Consider the following 16,676-nt stretch of genomic DNA (forward strand, 5'->3'; position numbering starts at 1 on the left):
AGGAGTTTGAGACCAGCCTGACCAACATGGAGAAACCCCGTCTCTACAAAAAATACAAAAAATATTTAGCTGGGCATGGTGGTGCATGCCTGTAATCCCAGCTACTTGGGATGCTGAGGCAGGAGAATTGCTTGAACCCAGGAGGCAGAGGTTGTGGTGAGCCGAGATTCCGCCACTGCACTCCAGCCTAGGCAACAAGAGCGAAATTCCATTTAAAAAAAAAAAAAAAAGAGTTGGATAGTTGTACTATATCTAATTATTAATTCTAACAGGTTATGGAGAATCTTGGCATGAAAATCATGAGGTATAATGAAGTTTGTGTGTTATTTCCAGATTGTTCTTACCATGTTGTTAAGTCACAGATGAAAACAAGCAATGTTTGAAGGATATTCCCAACCTCCAGATGTACCTAATCCTGGTGAAGCCGATGCTGTTAGCACCCTCCCATATCCATGGCCTTTTAGAATTTTCAGCTGATTTCCAACTACCGGTATTTGTACCTCTGTGCCTGCAGCCCCTTTTCCTTAGAAATATATGTTGCTTATTTGCAAGGCAAACCAGAGTAGCAAAGAATTGATATCCCCCAAAGCCCTACGGGCAGATCCCTCAGCCAACCGCTTTCAAGAGTTGTATAAATGCCCCAGCTCCTTGTACCTCGGGCAGAATAATTCTGTGGTGTGGGTTTTGCACCGTTCCTAGCAGTAATCCTGCAAGGTTGAGCTCAAGTACCCACTGTGGTAGCTGGCTTGATGACACGTTTTATTGGCTGTCCTACTGTTCCTGTATCATCCAGCCACCTCATACCAGCGTTCCAAAATAAACTACCCACACTGGAATCCTTGCCTCAAGTTCTGCTTCTGGGGAATCAAACTAAGACGACTTGAATGTGAGGTCTCCCACGGGACATCTCTCGGCTTCCTAGTCGTAAAGAGAACACTGGGGGAATACATTCGGGGAACACATGAGCGTACTATTTCTTGTTTTTCAAATTACCTGAAAGTGATCTCATCTAGATGTACTTTATTGTTTCAGTAGTGACATTGAAGGGGCTAGTGATTAGATGAAATTGATGCATATGAGGGAAAGCCCAAAATAAGTCATTCCTGAGCAAAGTGAACATCTGAAGGGCATCCTGGATGGCCCACACGCAGGGAGGATAATACAAATATTTAACACCTGGTACAGCACGGGCCTCAACCAGCCATACAAGCTGCCGGCCTACCTGCTGAGGGGCTGCCACACAAACTGACCATTGGTCTGCCCAGTGAAACAAGGATTCCTGGTTCTGCCTGGGTCAAATCTTCAGGCTGGGTTGAGAGGTCAGCGGGCAAAGAAGGATTTACTCGGCTTTCTCCAAGGGGGCTCCGAGGCAGGTGAGTCTGATTTTGATTCCTTCTCAGAAACAGAAGTGACGGACTGAAACATTCATTGAACATCTCCAAAGGGAGTTAAAGGCCCAGCAGGGCCACATCATCACGCGTCCACTTTACACTCCAACATGTTATCACTTGTGTCCTCTCCTGACTATGGAAGTTAAGGCCACAAACAGCACACAGTTTCCTTCCAGAGAGTTGTCTCTTCTCCGTTGTGGGTAGTGTGAGCAAGACCAAGGTAGCAAAATAGCCAAGGGATAGATGTATATGTGACCAAGATAAATAGCTCCGAGCCTCTCCTGGCACTAGGAAAGTGACGCAGAATGATGACGTAATCAGAAAAGGTGTTTGGAGGACATGTATGAGGAGATTGGTGAGGTGCTAATTCATTCACGTACTGGGGATGCTGTAAAGTATGGTTAACCCATTCCTGCTACCCAGACCCCAGAGTTGCCTGGTGTCTCTTCATCTCCTTGACCTTCTCAGTTGGTTCTGTTAGCCTTCCAGTAATTTCCTTGTCTTGCTTAAAATTTCTATAAGTGGTTACTTTTGCTTGCAACCAAAGAACCATGATTGATTTGGGTCCTACATGCTTATCTTCAGCCATGTTTTGTGAGGGGTGGACCGCGTGAAAGAAAGTGTGTGGCAGCAACTCCTAAAAATAAGAAAAGCCAGTCCCTGGATCTTCACAAACAAAAGGAAACACAGGAGGTTGCTGTGGGTTTAAAGGACTTGGTGTATGTAACTTGAATGACAGCTTCACGAACTCAGTTGGCTCTCAGTTTCCTATGCAGCTAGAATTCCATCCCTGTTTCCTCCACTGTCCCATGGGTTGGCTGGCCTATGAGTCAGGAACTTCTCCTAAGCAAAGCCCACGTGGGTTGGGCAGATACTGGGGAAAGGACAAAGGCTCGGGTGAGGCTTACTTAACTTGTTAGCAATTCTGGTAGACAGGGAGTAGGTGGGCATTAGAATCACGGGCTACAATGAAGCCTGGCTGGAATACGTAGGGGCCACTCGCCATGATACTCACATTTACTACAAAGTAATTATATATGTCCGTTTCCTGGGAAGCCTATTGTGAACTGGATGGATTTCTTTTATTTTTCTTTCCTTTTTTCAATTCTTATTTTCATTCAGAAAATTGGGAAATGAATTTTCTTTCATGATTTTAATGATTTCTTTGCCGGTGTTGAATACAGCACATTCACGTAAAACTCTCAAAGGCGGCCATCTGAGCACTCTGCCAGCCTGGCCCACCCACAGAACTTTGCCTAGAAGCTTTGTCTTTTATAGAACTTAGCTCGGGCAATGATATCGTTGACGAAGTCATTGTTTATGTCCTCCAGGGTGGCAATCGCTTCAATTCCTGACTTAAAAGCTGAGAGACCACCTGAAATGAAACACAGAGTTAGGCTCAAATATTAACTTTCAGTAGAAATAAGCAGTGAGCATTGCCAAGATGTTAGCTCTCCAGGCAAATCTTCCAAAGCAGGCAGTCCCAAATCCTCCTCCCCCTCTCTCCCTTTCTGAAAGGACACACTACCCCAAGAATCACTGGGAAAATTCCAGATTGCTTTCTTTCTCTTTTTCCAAAGTCTTTGGTTTTTCTTGTTGCAAAAATCAGATTTGCTTTTTTATGTAATCCAGGCCTGGCAGAACTAGACCCCCAGTACATCCTCTGCTGAAAATGCTTGTAACATTCTCTCATTTATACAATAATTCACTCATCTATTCACTCACTCATTTATTCATTCAGGAAGTGTTTTCAAGCACCTACTATGTGCCAGGAGAGATCCCTCACTAACTACAAGGTACCCAAGACACATTTATTTCTTTGGGTACGTGTACATATGCGTGTGTATGCTATTTTACCCTAGAATTTTATCTTTAGTAGTTATGTATGTGTTGAAACATAATTGCGCTCTGCTCTGATATCCAGAGAAAAAGATGCCTGGTCATGATCCCTGCCTTCAAGGACCTTGAAGTCGAGACTAGAATCTGTTCTGATTAAGGCCATTAGAGTGTGGAGAACATAACATGGGCAGATAGGGGGTAAACCTAACAGGAATTGATGTGGTTGGGTGTGAAGAGAGAAGGAACCAGAGAGCCTAAGAAAGCAATCTGGTTTTCAGGCTGCGATGACTGGCTGTGTTATGGTGCCTCCAAGACACATAAAATGCAGAAGAAAGAGCAAATGTATAGTGGGAGGTTAGTGAGTTAATTCCATCTGGGAGATGCTGAATTTGAGGGGGTCTGTGATCAGCCAAGCAGCGATTTCCACTTGGATACGTAGCACCTGAAGTCCTGAGAATACTCACAGAGTAAAATTGTTCAGACAATTGGAAAGTTGTTGACAGTTTCTTTTTTTTTTTTTTTTTTTTTTGAGGCGGAGTCTTGCTCTGTCGCCCGGACTGGAGTGCAGTGGCCAGATCTCAGCTCACTGCAAGCTCCGCCTCCCGGGTTTACGCCATTCTCCTGCCTCAGCCTCCCGAGTAGCTGGGACTACAGGCGCCCGCCACCTCGCCCGGCTAGTTTTTTGTATTTTTAGTAGAGACGGGGTTTCACCGTGTTAGCCAGGATGGTCTGGAGCTCCTGACCTCGTGATCCGCCCGTCTCGGCCTCCCAAAGTGTTGGGATTACAGGCTTGAGCCACCGCACCCGGCCGACAGTTTCTTATAACAGGAAAAAACCTATGAGAGGTACGCAAACATATACATATATATGTGTGTGTGTGTGTGTGTATGTGTGTGTGTGTGTGTATATATGTGTGTGTGTGTGTGTGTATGTGTGTGTGTGTGTGTATTTTTTTTTTTTTTTTTGGAGAGATGGGGTCTCACTCTGTCTCTCAGGCTGGAGTGCAGTCATGTAGTCAATGCTCACTGCAGCCTCAACCTCCCAGGCACAAGCAATCCTCCTGGCTCAGCCTCCTGAGTACTGGGACTGGAGTCGTGTCACCATGCCCAGCTACTTTTTCTTTTTTTTTTTGTAGAAACACGTGTCACTATGTTTCAAGGTATCACTCAATAGCTCAATAAGCAATGAATAAGCACCCCAATGTTCTGCAGAAGGGGAAATGGAGGTTGAGGATGGAGGACCACTCAAAGTAACTCTGTGGTTCAGAGAATGCGAATGCAGCCTCTAGACAGCTCCTCCCAGGGCCACTGCTGACCCCATGGAAATGCTCCCAAGGAGTCTCGGGTCACACTAGCCTTGAGTGGTCTTATTCATTGCTTATCTAAACAAAGTGCTCAGAATACAGCCTACCTCTGAAGTGCTGAGCAGCACTCCACGTGGGGAATTTTTTCTGGATTGCCTTAAATCTCTCTGTTAGAATCCCAGTGGCCTGTGAAAGATGCTCTTTGCTGTCCCAGGCACCAACAGGGTGGTATGTTTGTTTATCAAGCTAGAAAATTCGGATAATAAAGTCAGCATCTGGATGAGGTAACACATTTTTCTGCCATTCCTAATTTCCTCTCCTGGTATTCAAGTCGTAGATACCGGCCTTTATCCCCAAAGAGTCAATTCTATTGTTCTTTCTTTCATAGAGATGAGAGTCAGAGAAACAAAGTAAGGTTTTGGAGAAATGGACATGGCATAGTTTTAGCTAAACATTCTAATATACAAAAAAAAAAAGTTAAAGTTGTTTTGAAACAAATAACACCTAAAGTCTACACATTTATAGTAAGAAATAATTATCTAGCTAATTCAGACAAAAATTTGTTTCTAACTGGGAAGGCCAGAAGTCTGTATTTCTGCAGACAATTTAAAATAGAGCCTGGAAGCAAATATCCAGATAATTTGGATCCCCTTCCTCCAGTTTACCCAAAGGAACAAGTTGTTTCAAGTAGAGCTCAATTATACCATGTTTTGATCCACATGGATGAAATGTACTGCTTCACAAACCCCAAGAGGACACCTGTAATAATAGTGCTGTTTATAAGATTTTCTCAGTTTTAGTGTATTACATATTATTTTTTTTTTTTTTTTTGAGGCGGAGTCTCGCTCTGTCGCCCGGACTGGAGTGCAGTGGCCAGATCTCAGCTCACTACAAGCTCCGCCTCCCGGGTTTACGCCATTCTCCTGCCTCAGCCTCCCGAGTAGCTGGGACTACAGGCGCCCGCCACCTCGCCCGGCTAGTTTTTGTATTTTTAGTAGAGACGGGGTTTCACCGTGTTAGCCAGGATGGTCTTGATCTCCTGACCTCGTGATCCGCCCATCTCGGCCTCCCAAAGTGCTGGGATTACAGGCTTGAGCCACCGCGCCCGGCCTGTATTACATATTATTTATCACAAAATTGTAGTTATGAAACTCTTAAAATACTTTTTAAAGGATATCTAGTAATGAATAAGCCTTGAATGACATAAAAAGATGTGTTACAGGAATCCCAGATCAAATTATGCTGGAGTGGCCGGACGCAGTGGCTCACGCTTGTAATCCCAGCACTTTGGGAGACTGAGGTGGGCGGATCACCTGAGGTCAGGAGTTCAAGACCAGCCTGGCCAACAAGGTGAAATCCTGTCTCTACTAAAAATACAAAGAATTAGCTAGGCATGGTGGCGTGTGCCTGTAATCCCAGCTACTCAGGAGGCTGAGGCAGGAGAATCACTTGAACCCGGGAGTGGAGGTTGCAGTGAGCCGAGATCATGCCATTGCACTCCAGCCTGGGCAACAAGAGTGAAACTCCATCCCAAAAAAAAAAAAGAAAAGAAAAAAATTATGCTGAAGTACCTGTAGCCAGATGCCACGGTATTTTGGGGTTTGGAAGCACTGCAAATGGATTTCTAGTTGAGGCTGAGCTTCTGTGAGGAGGGATGAAGTGGGGCTGATAGAAAGTTTCTAGCTAAATACCTGCATCAAACCAAATTTAAGCCCCCTGTGGTCCCAGCCATCTTGCAGGACAGATCCGCCATGACTTTCCCGGGAGATGATGGCTGCAATGACAGCAGGGTCCACACAATGTCTCTGCCCGACTTCTTTGATCAGAGTCTGGTAAGGTTTTATGGCCCTCAGATCCATCTCAGCAAACATTTCAGAACCACGGATCCCTACATCAATAGAAAAGAAACTGTTTTTCTGGGCATGGTAGTGTGTGCCCGAAGTCAGTCCCTGCTACTCAGGAGGCTAAATCAGGAGGATCGCTTGAACCCAGGAGGAGTTCGAAACCAGCCTGGGCATCATAGCGAGAGCCCAACTCAAAAAAAAAAAAAACGAAAGAAAGAAAGAAAGAATTTAAAGTTAAAAAAAAGAAAAGAAACTGTTTCTTCTACTTCAGAAGAAAACCATTTTTTAAAATTTGCTAAGTTAGCCACAGCCTCTGATCACTGCTAATGGCTTGGGACAGCCATTCTAAGACATCCTTTTGATCTCTGACTGCAGAAACAGACAGGTCCACAACCCCTAACAGGTGCCGCTTCTGCTGGTTTTTCTCCTTCAAATTGTTCATGCCTGTCATCCCAGCACTTCGGGAGGCCAAGGTGGACAGATCACTTGAGGTCAGGAGTTCAAGACCAGCCCGGCCAACATGGTGAAACCCTGTCTCTACTAAAAATACAAAAATGAGCCGGACATGGTGGCAGGCACCTGTAACCCCAGCTACTCAGGAGGCTGAGGCAGGAGAATCGCTTGAACCTGGGAGGCGGAGGTTGTAGTGAGCCGAGATTATGCCATCGCACTCCAGCCTGGGTGACAAAGTAAGACTCTGTCACACACACAAAAAATTCTGCCACACTGGTGCACTGGGAAGCCTCTTGGACTAGGAGTCAGCCAATGTATGTTTCAGCCTGGCTCTGCCCCTAGCTGGTTCTGTGCTATTGGGAAGTACCCCCTCCTTGCTGAGTCTCTGGGCTCTGATTTGTAAATTGAGGGGTTGGGGTCCGATGTGACCTTGTGGTTGCTGCCAGCTCAGACACCCTAAAACCAGGATAACATGATGAAGACGACTTTGGAACAGTATTGCTTCAAATGCTCATGTGTAACATGAAGCAAACACAGCAGCACCACCCAAAAAACAAAGCCAAATTCGAATATTTATTCAAGCAATAGTTTCAATACATGGAAACAAACACAGCTGGACGAGGTTTGGAAAGAATGAGGGTGGAGGCCGGGCGCGGTGGCTCAAGCCTGTAATCCCAGCACTTTGGGAGGCCGAGGCGGGCGGATCACGAGGTCAGGAGATCCAGACCATCCTGGCTAATACAGTGAAACCCCGTCTCTACTAAAAATACAAAAAACTAGCCGGGCGAGGTGGCGGGCGCCTGTAGTCCCAGCTACTCGGGAGGCTGAGGCAGGAGAATGGCGGGAACCCGGGAGGCGGAGCTTGCAGTGAGCTGAGATCCGGCCACTGCACTCCAGCCCGGGCCACAGAGCCAGACTCTGTCTCAAAAAAAAAAAAAAAAAAGAATGAGGGTGGAAAATGAAAAGAAGCGGGTTGTTAGATTGGTCAGGATTGTGTTTTTTGCTCATTTTTTATTTTAGTACTGTTGTCATAATGATGATTATACCTTTTCAAAATTAAGTGACTTCCTAAGAAATAATCTGAAAACGATGAAAGGGGAAAAGCCAGACGTTTGCTCTGCCTTTCACTTACCGCAGTTCATCACATTGTTTGCATCACAAGTGGCCCCAGAGGTCTTCATGGTCATGATGTCCCCGTAGCAGCCGTGGTACAGGCGCGGATGTAGGTGAGGGTTCATTGAGTGGGTGAAGGGGTACGAGCCCCTGGAAGTGCCTAGAGGCGGAAGCATAACTCACATGAATCCTGTGAGAAGATATTGCTTGGGTTGCTGCAATAGACATCACTAAACCAAAGGCGGAAGGCCACAGACAGAACTCCCCAACTCTCCTGTTGCCATTATTTGTTCATCAGACAGAAGATCCCCGTGCCCACTCTGCTCCGACCTTTTATTTGGTTTTGTATTAACACAGCATTTAATCCAAAAACACTATGCAAAATATTATGAAATTCATCTCTTATAGATCCTAAATACATATGCAGTCTTTTTCTTCCTTTGTTTTTTAGAGACAAGGTCCTGCTCTGTTGTCCAGGCTGGAGTGCAGTGACATGATCATAGCTCGCTATAGGCACCAACACCTGAGCTCAAACGACTCTCCCACCCCAGCCTCCTGAGTACCTGGAACCACAGGCGCACGTCACCAGGCCTGGCTTATTTTATCTTTTTGTAGAGATGGGGTTTTGCTATGTTGCCCAAGCTAGTCTCAAACTCCTGGGCTCAAGCGATCCTCTCTCCTTGGCCTCCCAAAGGATTACAAGCACTGTAGTCATACCATACTGTATGTCAGAATTAAAACTGACAGAAGGTTTTTAAGCAGGAAACTTGAGAGCTTTTGTTTTGTTTTTTAAGATTCAGCAGGTACATGTGCAGGTTTGTTACATGGGCATATTGTGTGATGCTGAAGACTGGCAAATATTGATCCTTCACCCAAACAGTGAACACAGTACCTGATGTGTAGTTTTCAACCCTTGCCTCCCTCCCTCCCTCCCTCCCTTCTTGTAGAGTCCCCAGCGTCTATCGTTTTGAGAGGAATTTTAAAACATTTCTGACACAAATGCTTCTGGGAATGTTAACATCTGGATTAACCATTTGCCTTTGTTTAGAAAGATAAGAAAGAAGGGTACCATAACAATTTAAATATATTCTTATTTTATATCATTTACTGTGAAGGTGAGTACCTATGTATGTCTGTTTAATAAAATTAGAAGTAAAAATTGAATTTACCAAAATGATTGAAGTCAAATCTATATTTGTTTTTTTGTTCTGTCATTAAAAAGTGAGTTTCTGTCCAAGTCTACCTGTTAAAGGAGAGGCAGAGCTTTTGCTAAAGGAGATACAAGGTTATTTTCTGTAATGCTGAAAAGTTTGTTCTAACTGTTTCAAGGGCTGTTAATTTGTACCAAATATTTGTTATAAGACAGTACTTTGGGCTGGATGTGGTGGCTCATGCCTAGAATCCCAGCACTTTGAGAGGCTAAGGCAGGAGGATTGCTTGAGCCTGGGAGTTCGAGACCAGCCTATGCAACATGGCAAAACTCGTTTCTACAAAAAATACAAAACTTAGCCTGGTGTAGTGGCACACGCCAGTAGTCCCAGCTGCGTGGGAGACTGAGACAGGAAGATTGATTGAACCCGGGAGGTCAAGGCTGCAGTGAGCTTTGATGGTGCCACTGCACTCCAGCCTGGGCAACAGAGCAAGACCCTGTCTCAAATCAAAAAAAAAAAAAAGTATTTGTTAAAATGTTTGATGTAAAAAAATAGAATCTGGCTGGGCGTGGTGGCTCACACCTGTAATCCCAGCACTTTGGGAGGCCAAGGCAGGAGGATCACCTGAGGTTGGGAGTTCAAGACCAGTCTGACCAACATGGAGAAACCTCATCTCTACTAAAAATACAAAATTAGCCAGGCGTGGTGGCGCATGCCTGTAATCCCAGCTACTTGGGAGGCTGAGGCAGGAGAATCACTTGAACCCAGAAGGAGGAGGATGCAGTGAGCTGAGATCACGCCATTGCACTCCAGCCTGGGCAAAAAGAGCAAAACTCTGTCTCAAAAAAAAAAAAAAAAAATAGAATCTAACCACTCCTCCCACCTCTGCTACTGCCATGGTCCCAACCAGCATCATTGCTCGTCTGGACTCTCCTAACAGCCTCCTAACTGACCTCCCTGATTCACTCTTACAGCCGATCCTCTACGTAGCAGACAGAGTGGCCCTGTGGGAATATGCATGGGCTGCTATCAGTCTTCTCTCTTAACCTTCCAGTGGCTTTCTCCTCCTTTAGGGGAATAGCCAAGTCTATCCTGCAGCCTCCAAGACCTACTAGATCCGGCCCTCTGCTCCTGTTCCTACTTCTCCTTCCCTTTGCTCACTCTCCTCCAGCCACACTCTTCCTTGTGCTTATCCTTCAACACGCCAGGCAGGTTTCTGCCTCAAAGGCTTTATGTCTGTGGTTCGTTTTGTCTAGAATGCTATTCCTCCAGATATCTACACGATCATGTCTTCAGGTCTCTGTCCAAATATCATCTTATCAGCAGAATATATAGACAGTTTATAGACAAAAAAAGAAAATGGTCCTTAAACATATAAAAGATGTTAAGCCACACTCAAAAGAAGAGAAAGGCCACATTAAAACATCATTATGACAGCATTTTCCAACTCTTTAGTTGGCAAGAGCCCAAAGGTTTGATAATGTGCTCTGTGGGAGAGGTTGTGAGGAAATAGGCTGTCTCACACATTGCTGTGGAACACAGTTTTACAATAGGCTGTTCATCCCAGCACTGTTTATAACAGCAAAGGACTGCAAACAACACAAATGTCATTAATGTAGGGACTGGTTGAGTAAGTGATGCTACGTCCACAGTGGAGTACTATGCAACTGCAAAAGGAAAGAGTAAGACCTGTATATACTCCTATAAACTTCCAGGGACAAAATAGTATTGATAGAATTGTACTCTTTGTGTAAGAAAGGGGAGAAAATACAATTGTGTATTTTGTGTGATTTGCTCATATTTTCAAAAGAAACAATACAAGGATGAATGAAAAACTGGTAAAAATTGTTAGTTACGGAGAGGGTAAGAGGAAGGTAAAGGGAACAGGGATAGAGGATAGGCTAACTGTATCTTTTAAAAAAATTTTATTTTGGAACCATGTAAATGTTATCATAAATTTTAAAATTAAATCAAATAGGGAAAAAAGGAATCATAAAAAAGAAAAACAAATGAACATAACTCTATAACAAATTGAAAGATTAATAAACACACAGAGGAGAATTATCTCAAGTGACTTTAAAATATATCCATATAAGTGTATACCACTACATAGGAATACATCCTATGAACATAAATAATCACAAGAAAATCTTAAATTCTATTTACTGTGTCATTATTGGTTGGTAATACTGTCATAGTTATTTTGACACTACTGTATGTAAATAAGTAATAATGCTAATGTCATTAGAACTAGGATTTTTAGTGTAAGATAGCAGAGGTACAAATATAAAACTGATGTAAAATGCTTGCAGTCTTAAATATAAATGTGAAATATCTGAATACATAATTGTTTTTCTTTTAAAAATATATATTTTCTAGTTTTTGCCACTGAGAACACCTGAAATAAATGACAACTCCATAGCAATGGAGCACTTTTACTTCCCACACTGTGGTCTCTAAATACCATTTCCTGCTAAGAGGAACCAGCGCTCCTCAGAATAATGGCTGATTGCTAGCCTGGGGCAGAAAATGTTCAAGATGAACCAGGAACATCTTTTTGTGCTAGAGCCGGTCCTTATATGTTAGAGACACATCAAAAATTTTTACAGGTGAAATGTTTTTATCTCCCTTCTTTCCTCTCACTCTTTCCCTCTCTCTTCCTTTTTTCCTCTCACTCTCTTTCTGTTCGTTCCTCTCACTAGAAGATAAATTTCATTAGGTCAGATACTAGATGTTTTTCTCTGCTATATCCTCCTCAGCACCTGGAACAATGCTTGGCACAAAGTGGACATTTAATAAATATTTGCTGAATAGAAGAATGGATAGTTGGATGGATGAAGGAATGAGACAGAAAGGGATTGTTTAAATTATCTGGATCAAATGTCCCTATGTTGACAGGTTCAATGTCCTTTCACTGGGAGGCAGTCTTTGCCAGGCTCACTGTGTGGCCCACAGACCACAGGCATCAAAGTTACCACACATGCTTATTAAAAATCCTTATCACTGGGCCGGGCGCAGTGGCTCACTCCTGTAATCCCAGCACTTTGGGAGGCTGAGGCGGGCAGATCACGAGGTCAGGAGATCAAGACCATCCTGGCTAACCCAGTGAAACCCCCTCTCTACTAAAATACAAAAAAAATAGCTGGACGTGGTGGCGGGCACCTGCAGTCCCAGCTACTCAGGAGGCTGAGGCAGGAGAATGGTGTGAACCTGGGAGGCGAAGCTTGCAGTGAGCCGAGATCGTGCCACTGCACTCCAGCCTGGGCGGCAGAGTGAGACTCTGTCTCAAAACAAACAAACAAACAAACAAACAAAAATGCTTATCACTGGGCTCTTCACACCAGATCTACTGAACCAGAATCTTGCAGTATAAGGCTAAAGAAGCTGCACTTTGCCCAGCATTCCCAGTTGACTCTTACACATAAAGTTTATGAACCACTGCTTTAAGGGAACTGGAATATGACCATGGACCCTCACTGCTTGTATAGGCATTACAAACACACAAGCCCTTTTTAAATTAAGAGTAACCTTTCAGCTATACACAGCTAATATGGTAGCTCATAATTAATCTGTTGGCTATTTAACTCTGCTCTCACCTGGCAATTTAAAAAGGAGTAAAAATTTAAAACTAGGTTGCCCTGCTTTTGACCATAAGTGACTGGAAATTACTTTTGGGTAGCCTTGTCTTTCCAAATTTAGAATTAAACATTTTAGAAACACTTTCTTTTCAGTCACCATTCTATAACTAAAGACAACTTGAACATTGTTCATAATGGCTTGTCATTTTGCTTAGGTCAAAGTTTTAACATTCTCTTGTTCAAGATCTCTCACCAACTCACCAACCTATCTTTCCAGCCTTCCCCTGAGAAATCCCCTCTTCTGTCCAGGCCACCGACCCAAAGACTTTTCATTCATTTCTGCCTCTCGTCTTTTACTGAAATTATTCTTCCCATCCAGCAGGCTCTTCCCTTTTCTTATTAAATCATCAAGCATTCTTCAATTGACACATCCCCCGCAAAAGCCTTTCACATCTGAGCATTCTAGTTGGATGTGAGCTCTTCCTCCCAAACCTTTCTCAGACTAGTGCTTTTTTCCCACCAACACACACTGAACTCTCATCCACTGCTTGGCATTGATAATTTTCTCTTTATGTGTTTTGCTTCCAAGACACTGTTCCATATACCTCTCAGTAAGATATCCAGTCTGATAGGTGCATTGTCAGACAGGAAGTAAGCAGATCAATAAATATTAGATTATTTGAAATTCCCATAGATCCTGTTTTTCACCTGCTTAGCAAGCAGAACACACTGTTAATTATAGAAATAATAGTTGATTAATGGCCAAGCTGGTCAGAATGAAAGCTCACTCTTCCATTGCAGGTAATCATTGTTCTTTCTGATTCATTATTGTGCTGGAGGTTTTTGTGGACACCCGGTGAACAATGCTAAATCTCAGCCAGTGACTTACCAATGAGGGCCATTAGTGCCCAAAACACCACAGAGGATAACATGGCGGGGAATCTGATCTTCCAGGACCTGCTCTGATTTGAAATAGAAACTGGTTAATTTTAAAACTTGAAAATTTCCTAAAGAAAAATTTGCATTGTTATTTTTAAAAGTTCAGAGTTGTTTCCAATCCACTATTCATTTCCCAGTTTCAAGATAGTATTCTCACAGGCTCATACATGGTTTGTTAGCGCACTCTCTTTCCTAAGCATAAACTCCCAACTCACTTCAATCCAATTTCATATTGACATGGGCCATGCATATCTTACGTATGTAACCAGATATACACTCCCATCCCATCTCTAAGCTTGGTAACCCCACAATTTTGTTCCCTTTCTTTAAAAAAAAAAAAAAAGCTGATCCTTTCATTGTTTGTTTTTTTTTTTTTTTTTGAGGCAGAGTCTCGCTCTGTCGCCCAGGCTGAAGTGCAGCAGCTCGATCTCGGCTCACTGCAAGCTCCGCCTCCCGGGTTCACGCCATTCTCCTGCCTCAGCCTCCCAAATAGCTGGGACTACAGGCGCCCGCCACCACTCCCGGCTAATTTTTTTTGTATTTTTAGTAGAGATGGGGTTTCACCGTGTTAGCCAGGATGGTCTCGATCTCCTGACCTCGAGATCCACCCACCTCGGCCTCCCAAAGTGCTGGGATTACAGGCTTGAGCCACCGCGCCCGGCCCTTTCATTCTAGTTATTCACCCTACCCCTGCCTTCAAGGATCAGTTTTGGTTTTTCATTTGTTTGTTTAGAAATGGGATCTTGCTACCCCTGACGACCCTAAGCCGGCGAGCCAAGGGCAGCAGCTGCATAACTGTGGGCTTTTGTTCATGGGAGTGGGGGAAGAATAAGCCCCAGTGTGATTATGCCACTCTAAAACATGGCTTTCAGCTGGGCACAGTGGCTCACCACTGTCATCCTAGCGCTTCGGGGGGCCGAGGCGGGCAGATCACCTGAGGTCAGGAGTTCAAGACCAGCCTGACCAACATGGAGGCACCCCGTCTCTACTAAAACTACAAAATTAGCCGGGCGTAGTTGCACATGCCTGTAATCCCAGCTACTCATGGGGGTGAAGCAAGAGAATCACTCGAACCCAGAAGGTGGAGGTTGCACTCCAACCTGGGCAACAAGAGCAAAACTGTCTCAAAAAAAACAAAAAATGACTTGTTTCTCACAGCTAAGAGTTCCTGATACAGCTCTGCCTTTGAGAACTGGCAAATTAGTATGCATTTGTGTGTCAATTTCAAATAAAATATTTAAGGCAAAAAAAAAAAGGCCGGGCGCGGTGGCTCAAGCCTGTAATCCCAGCAATTTGGGAGGCCGAGACGGGTGGATCATGATGTCAGGAGATCGAAACCATCCTGGCTAACACGGTGAAACCCCGTCTCTACTAAAAAAAATACAAAAAACTAGCTGGGCAAGGTGGCGGGCACCTGTAGTCCCAGCTACTCGGGAGGCTGAGGCAGGAGAATGGCGGGAACCCGGGAGGCGGAGCTTGCAGAGAGCTGAGATCCGGCCACTGCACTCCAGGCTGGGTGACAGAGCCAGACTCCGTCTCAAAAAAAAAAAAAAAAGAAATGGGATCTTGCTCTGTCACCCAGGCTGAAGGGCAGTGGCATAATCATAGCTCACTATGGCCTCAAACTCCTGGGTTCAGGCGATCCTCCCACCTCAGCCTCCCAAGTAGCTGGGGCCACATATGCGCGCCACCATGCCTGGGTGTTTCTATTCTTACACTAGGGTCTCTGTAGGGAAAACAAAATAAAACAAAATACCAACAGGAGCATCAAAGAACATGACTTAGAAGAGGTTTTCTCTGCTCCATTTCTTCCTCAATCAGCTCTATTCTTGGTTTCATTCAAATGGTAGCTTATAAGTTTTACAAGATATAAGAAGGCCAGCACTAACCTTGTTTGCAACCTTAGAGAGAAAATCTCCCCTCTCTGTTTTCAAATGTCTTCTGTACTCAGCAGTAAACCGCACTTCAAGCTTTTCCAAAGTGGTGGCCTTTGTCCTGTAACATAGGTTTAACAATTGGAGAATCCATTAGTCAGTAGATCACTGCGCACCTGGTTTCAACCGAGTAGACATCAGTGTGGCTCTACTGCTGGGGAGGAAACTTTTAAACACCAGCGTGAAGACTCACCGGGCTTTTCTTACCTTCTTCCTCTACCAGCGATCATTAGAGGAGCTTTATATATGGTTTAAAACCCTCTCTTTAAACCATTGACCTCATTAGGCCTGGTTATAATAGTACTTAGGACTTAGGTGACCCCATTAATAAGAGGATTTCAAAGGGTTGATTAACCACTATTAATTAATTAATGAACCCCCAGGTTGCTCAGGAGGCATATTTTGATAGATTGTTTCTAGATAGCTAAAATTGGCCAAACGGCTTCTAAATTTGCAAATAAGAAACAGACAATTCGCTTTAAATAAGAAAACAGGAAATACTAGCAATTTTTATTCTGGGATTGGTTATTTACCTGAAATGCTGAGTCTCCTGCTCTTTGTTCCCCATTCCGATGTCACATGATCCCCATACCAATATGTCACATGATCTCAAGCCACTGTGCCACATGATCATCATAGGTGAACTTGGCTCCTTACTCCAATCCCACTTCTGACAAACAGGTGCAAGTTTGGTCACCCACTCTGGGAGATCAGTGCAAAACCAGGGAGTAGCAATGTGGCTGCTCATTTGTCCATCCTTGCTAAGGATATGGGAAAAAAGGATACAGCCAGGGATGAAAACTTCTTCAAGAAGAGAGTATCTTTCTTCAGTCTTATGTCCAAAGGAAGACAGGAAACTCATTGTGCAGCCTCACGAACAGGAAATGGAAGGGAGGTTCTTGAAACAGGCAAAGCACATTGCGCGGAGGGGAGGAAGAAGTCTGGTTTGGGTCCTTCCACAAGCGTGACCAGTTTCTCAGACTGCACACAGTCCTCCCCCACATCCACCGAGTGAAGAAAGGTGCAAGGCAGCTGTACGGGAAACAGGAAGACAAAGCCACAGGCAACTTCCCAGCTCCTTGGCAATAAAACAACCTCCACTCCCAGGAGAACATGCCCTTCCAAGCTGAG

At 44.2% G+C, this 16,676-nt stretch overlaps 1 protein-coding gene across 2 annotated transcripts; it reads right to left on the reverse strand.

Annotated features, from left to right (window-relative positions):
* Nucleotides 1-1,003: 1,003 nt before the first annotated feature.
* LYG2 (lysozyme g2) lies at nucleotides 1,004-15,799 on the reverse strand. 2 transcript variants are annotated; one of them, XM_033239008.1, is made up of 7 exons: nucleotides 15,739-15,799; nucleotides 15,501-15,606; nucleotides 13,562-13,629; nucleotides 7,963-8,103; nucleotides 6,225-6,421; nucleotides 4,641-4,779; nucleotides 1,004-2,766 (listed from the first exon to the last, which is right to left on the reverse strand). In XM_033239008.1, exons 3-7 carry the CDS (start codon nucleotides 13,602-13,604, stop codon nucleotides 2,648-2,650), a joined length of 639 nt encoding a protein of 212 aa, XP_033094899.1. In that variant the 5' UTR covers nucleotides 13,605-13,629; nucleotides 15,501-15,606; nucleotides 15,739-15,799; the 3' UTR covers nucleotides 1,004-2,647. The 2 variants fall into 2 exon arrangements, with proteins under 2 accessions (XP_033094899.1, XP_033094898.1); XM_033239007.1 differs by having other exon boundaries at nucleotides 2,529-2,766; nucleotides 13,562-13,634; nucleotides 15,739-15,798.
* Nucleotides 15,800-16,676: the final 877 nt, after the last annotated feature.

Source organism: Trachypithecus francoisi, unplaced genomic scaffold (genome assembly GCF_009764315.1).
Source record: "Trachypithecus francoisi isolate TF-2019V2 unplaced genomic scaffold, Tfra_2.0 Lachesis_group17, whole genome shotgun sequence".
In the NCBI taxonomy this organism is placed as follows: Eukaryota; Metazoa; Chordata; class Mammalia; order Primates; family Cercopithecidae; genus Trachypithecus; species Trachypithecus francoisi.

Coding starts and splice junctions, on each gene's coding strand:
- LYG2 (XM_033239008.1), bottom strand. CDS start 13,604: ATGTTATCCTCTGTGGTGTTTTGGGCACTAATGGCCCTCATTG. Junction 8,104..13,561: donor GGCACTAATGGCCCTCATTG/GTAAGTCACTGG, acceptor TTCCGCCTCTAG/GCACTTCCAGGGGCTCGTAC. Junction 6,422..7,962: donor AAACAATGTGATGAACTGCG/GTAAGTGAAAGG, acceptor CTATTGATGTAG/GGATCCGTGGTTCTGAAATG.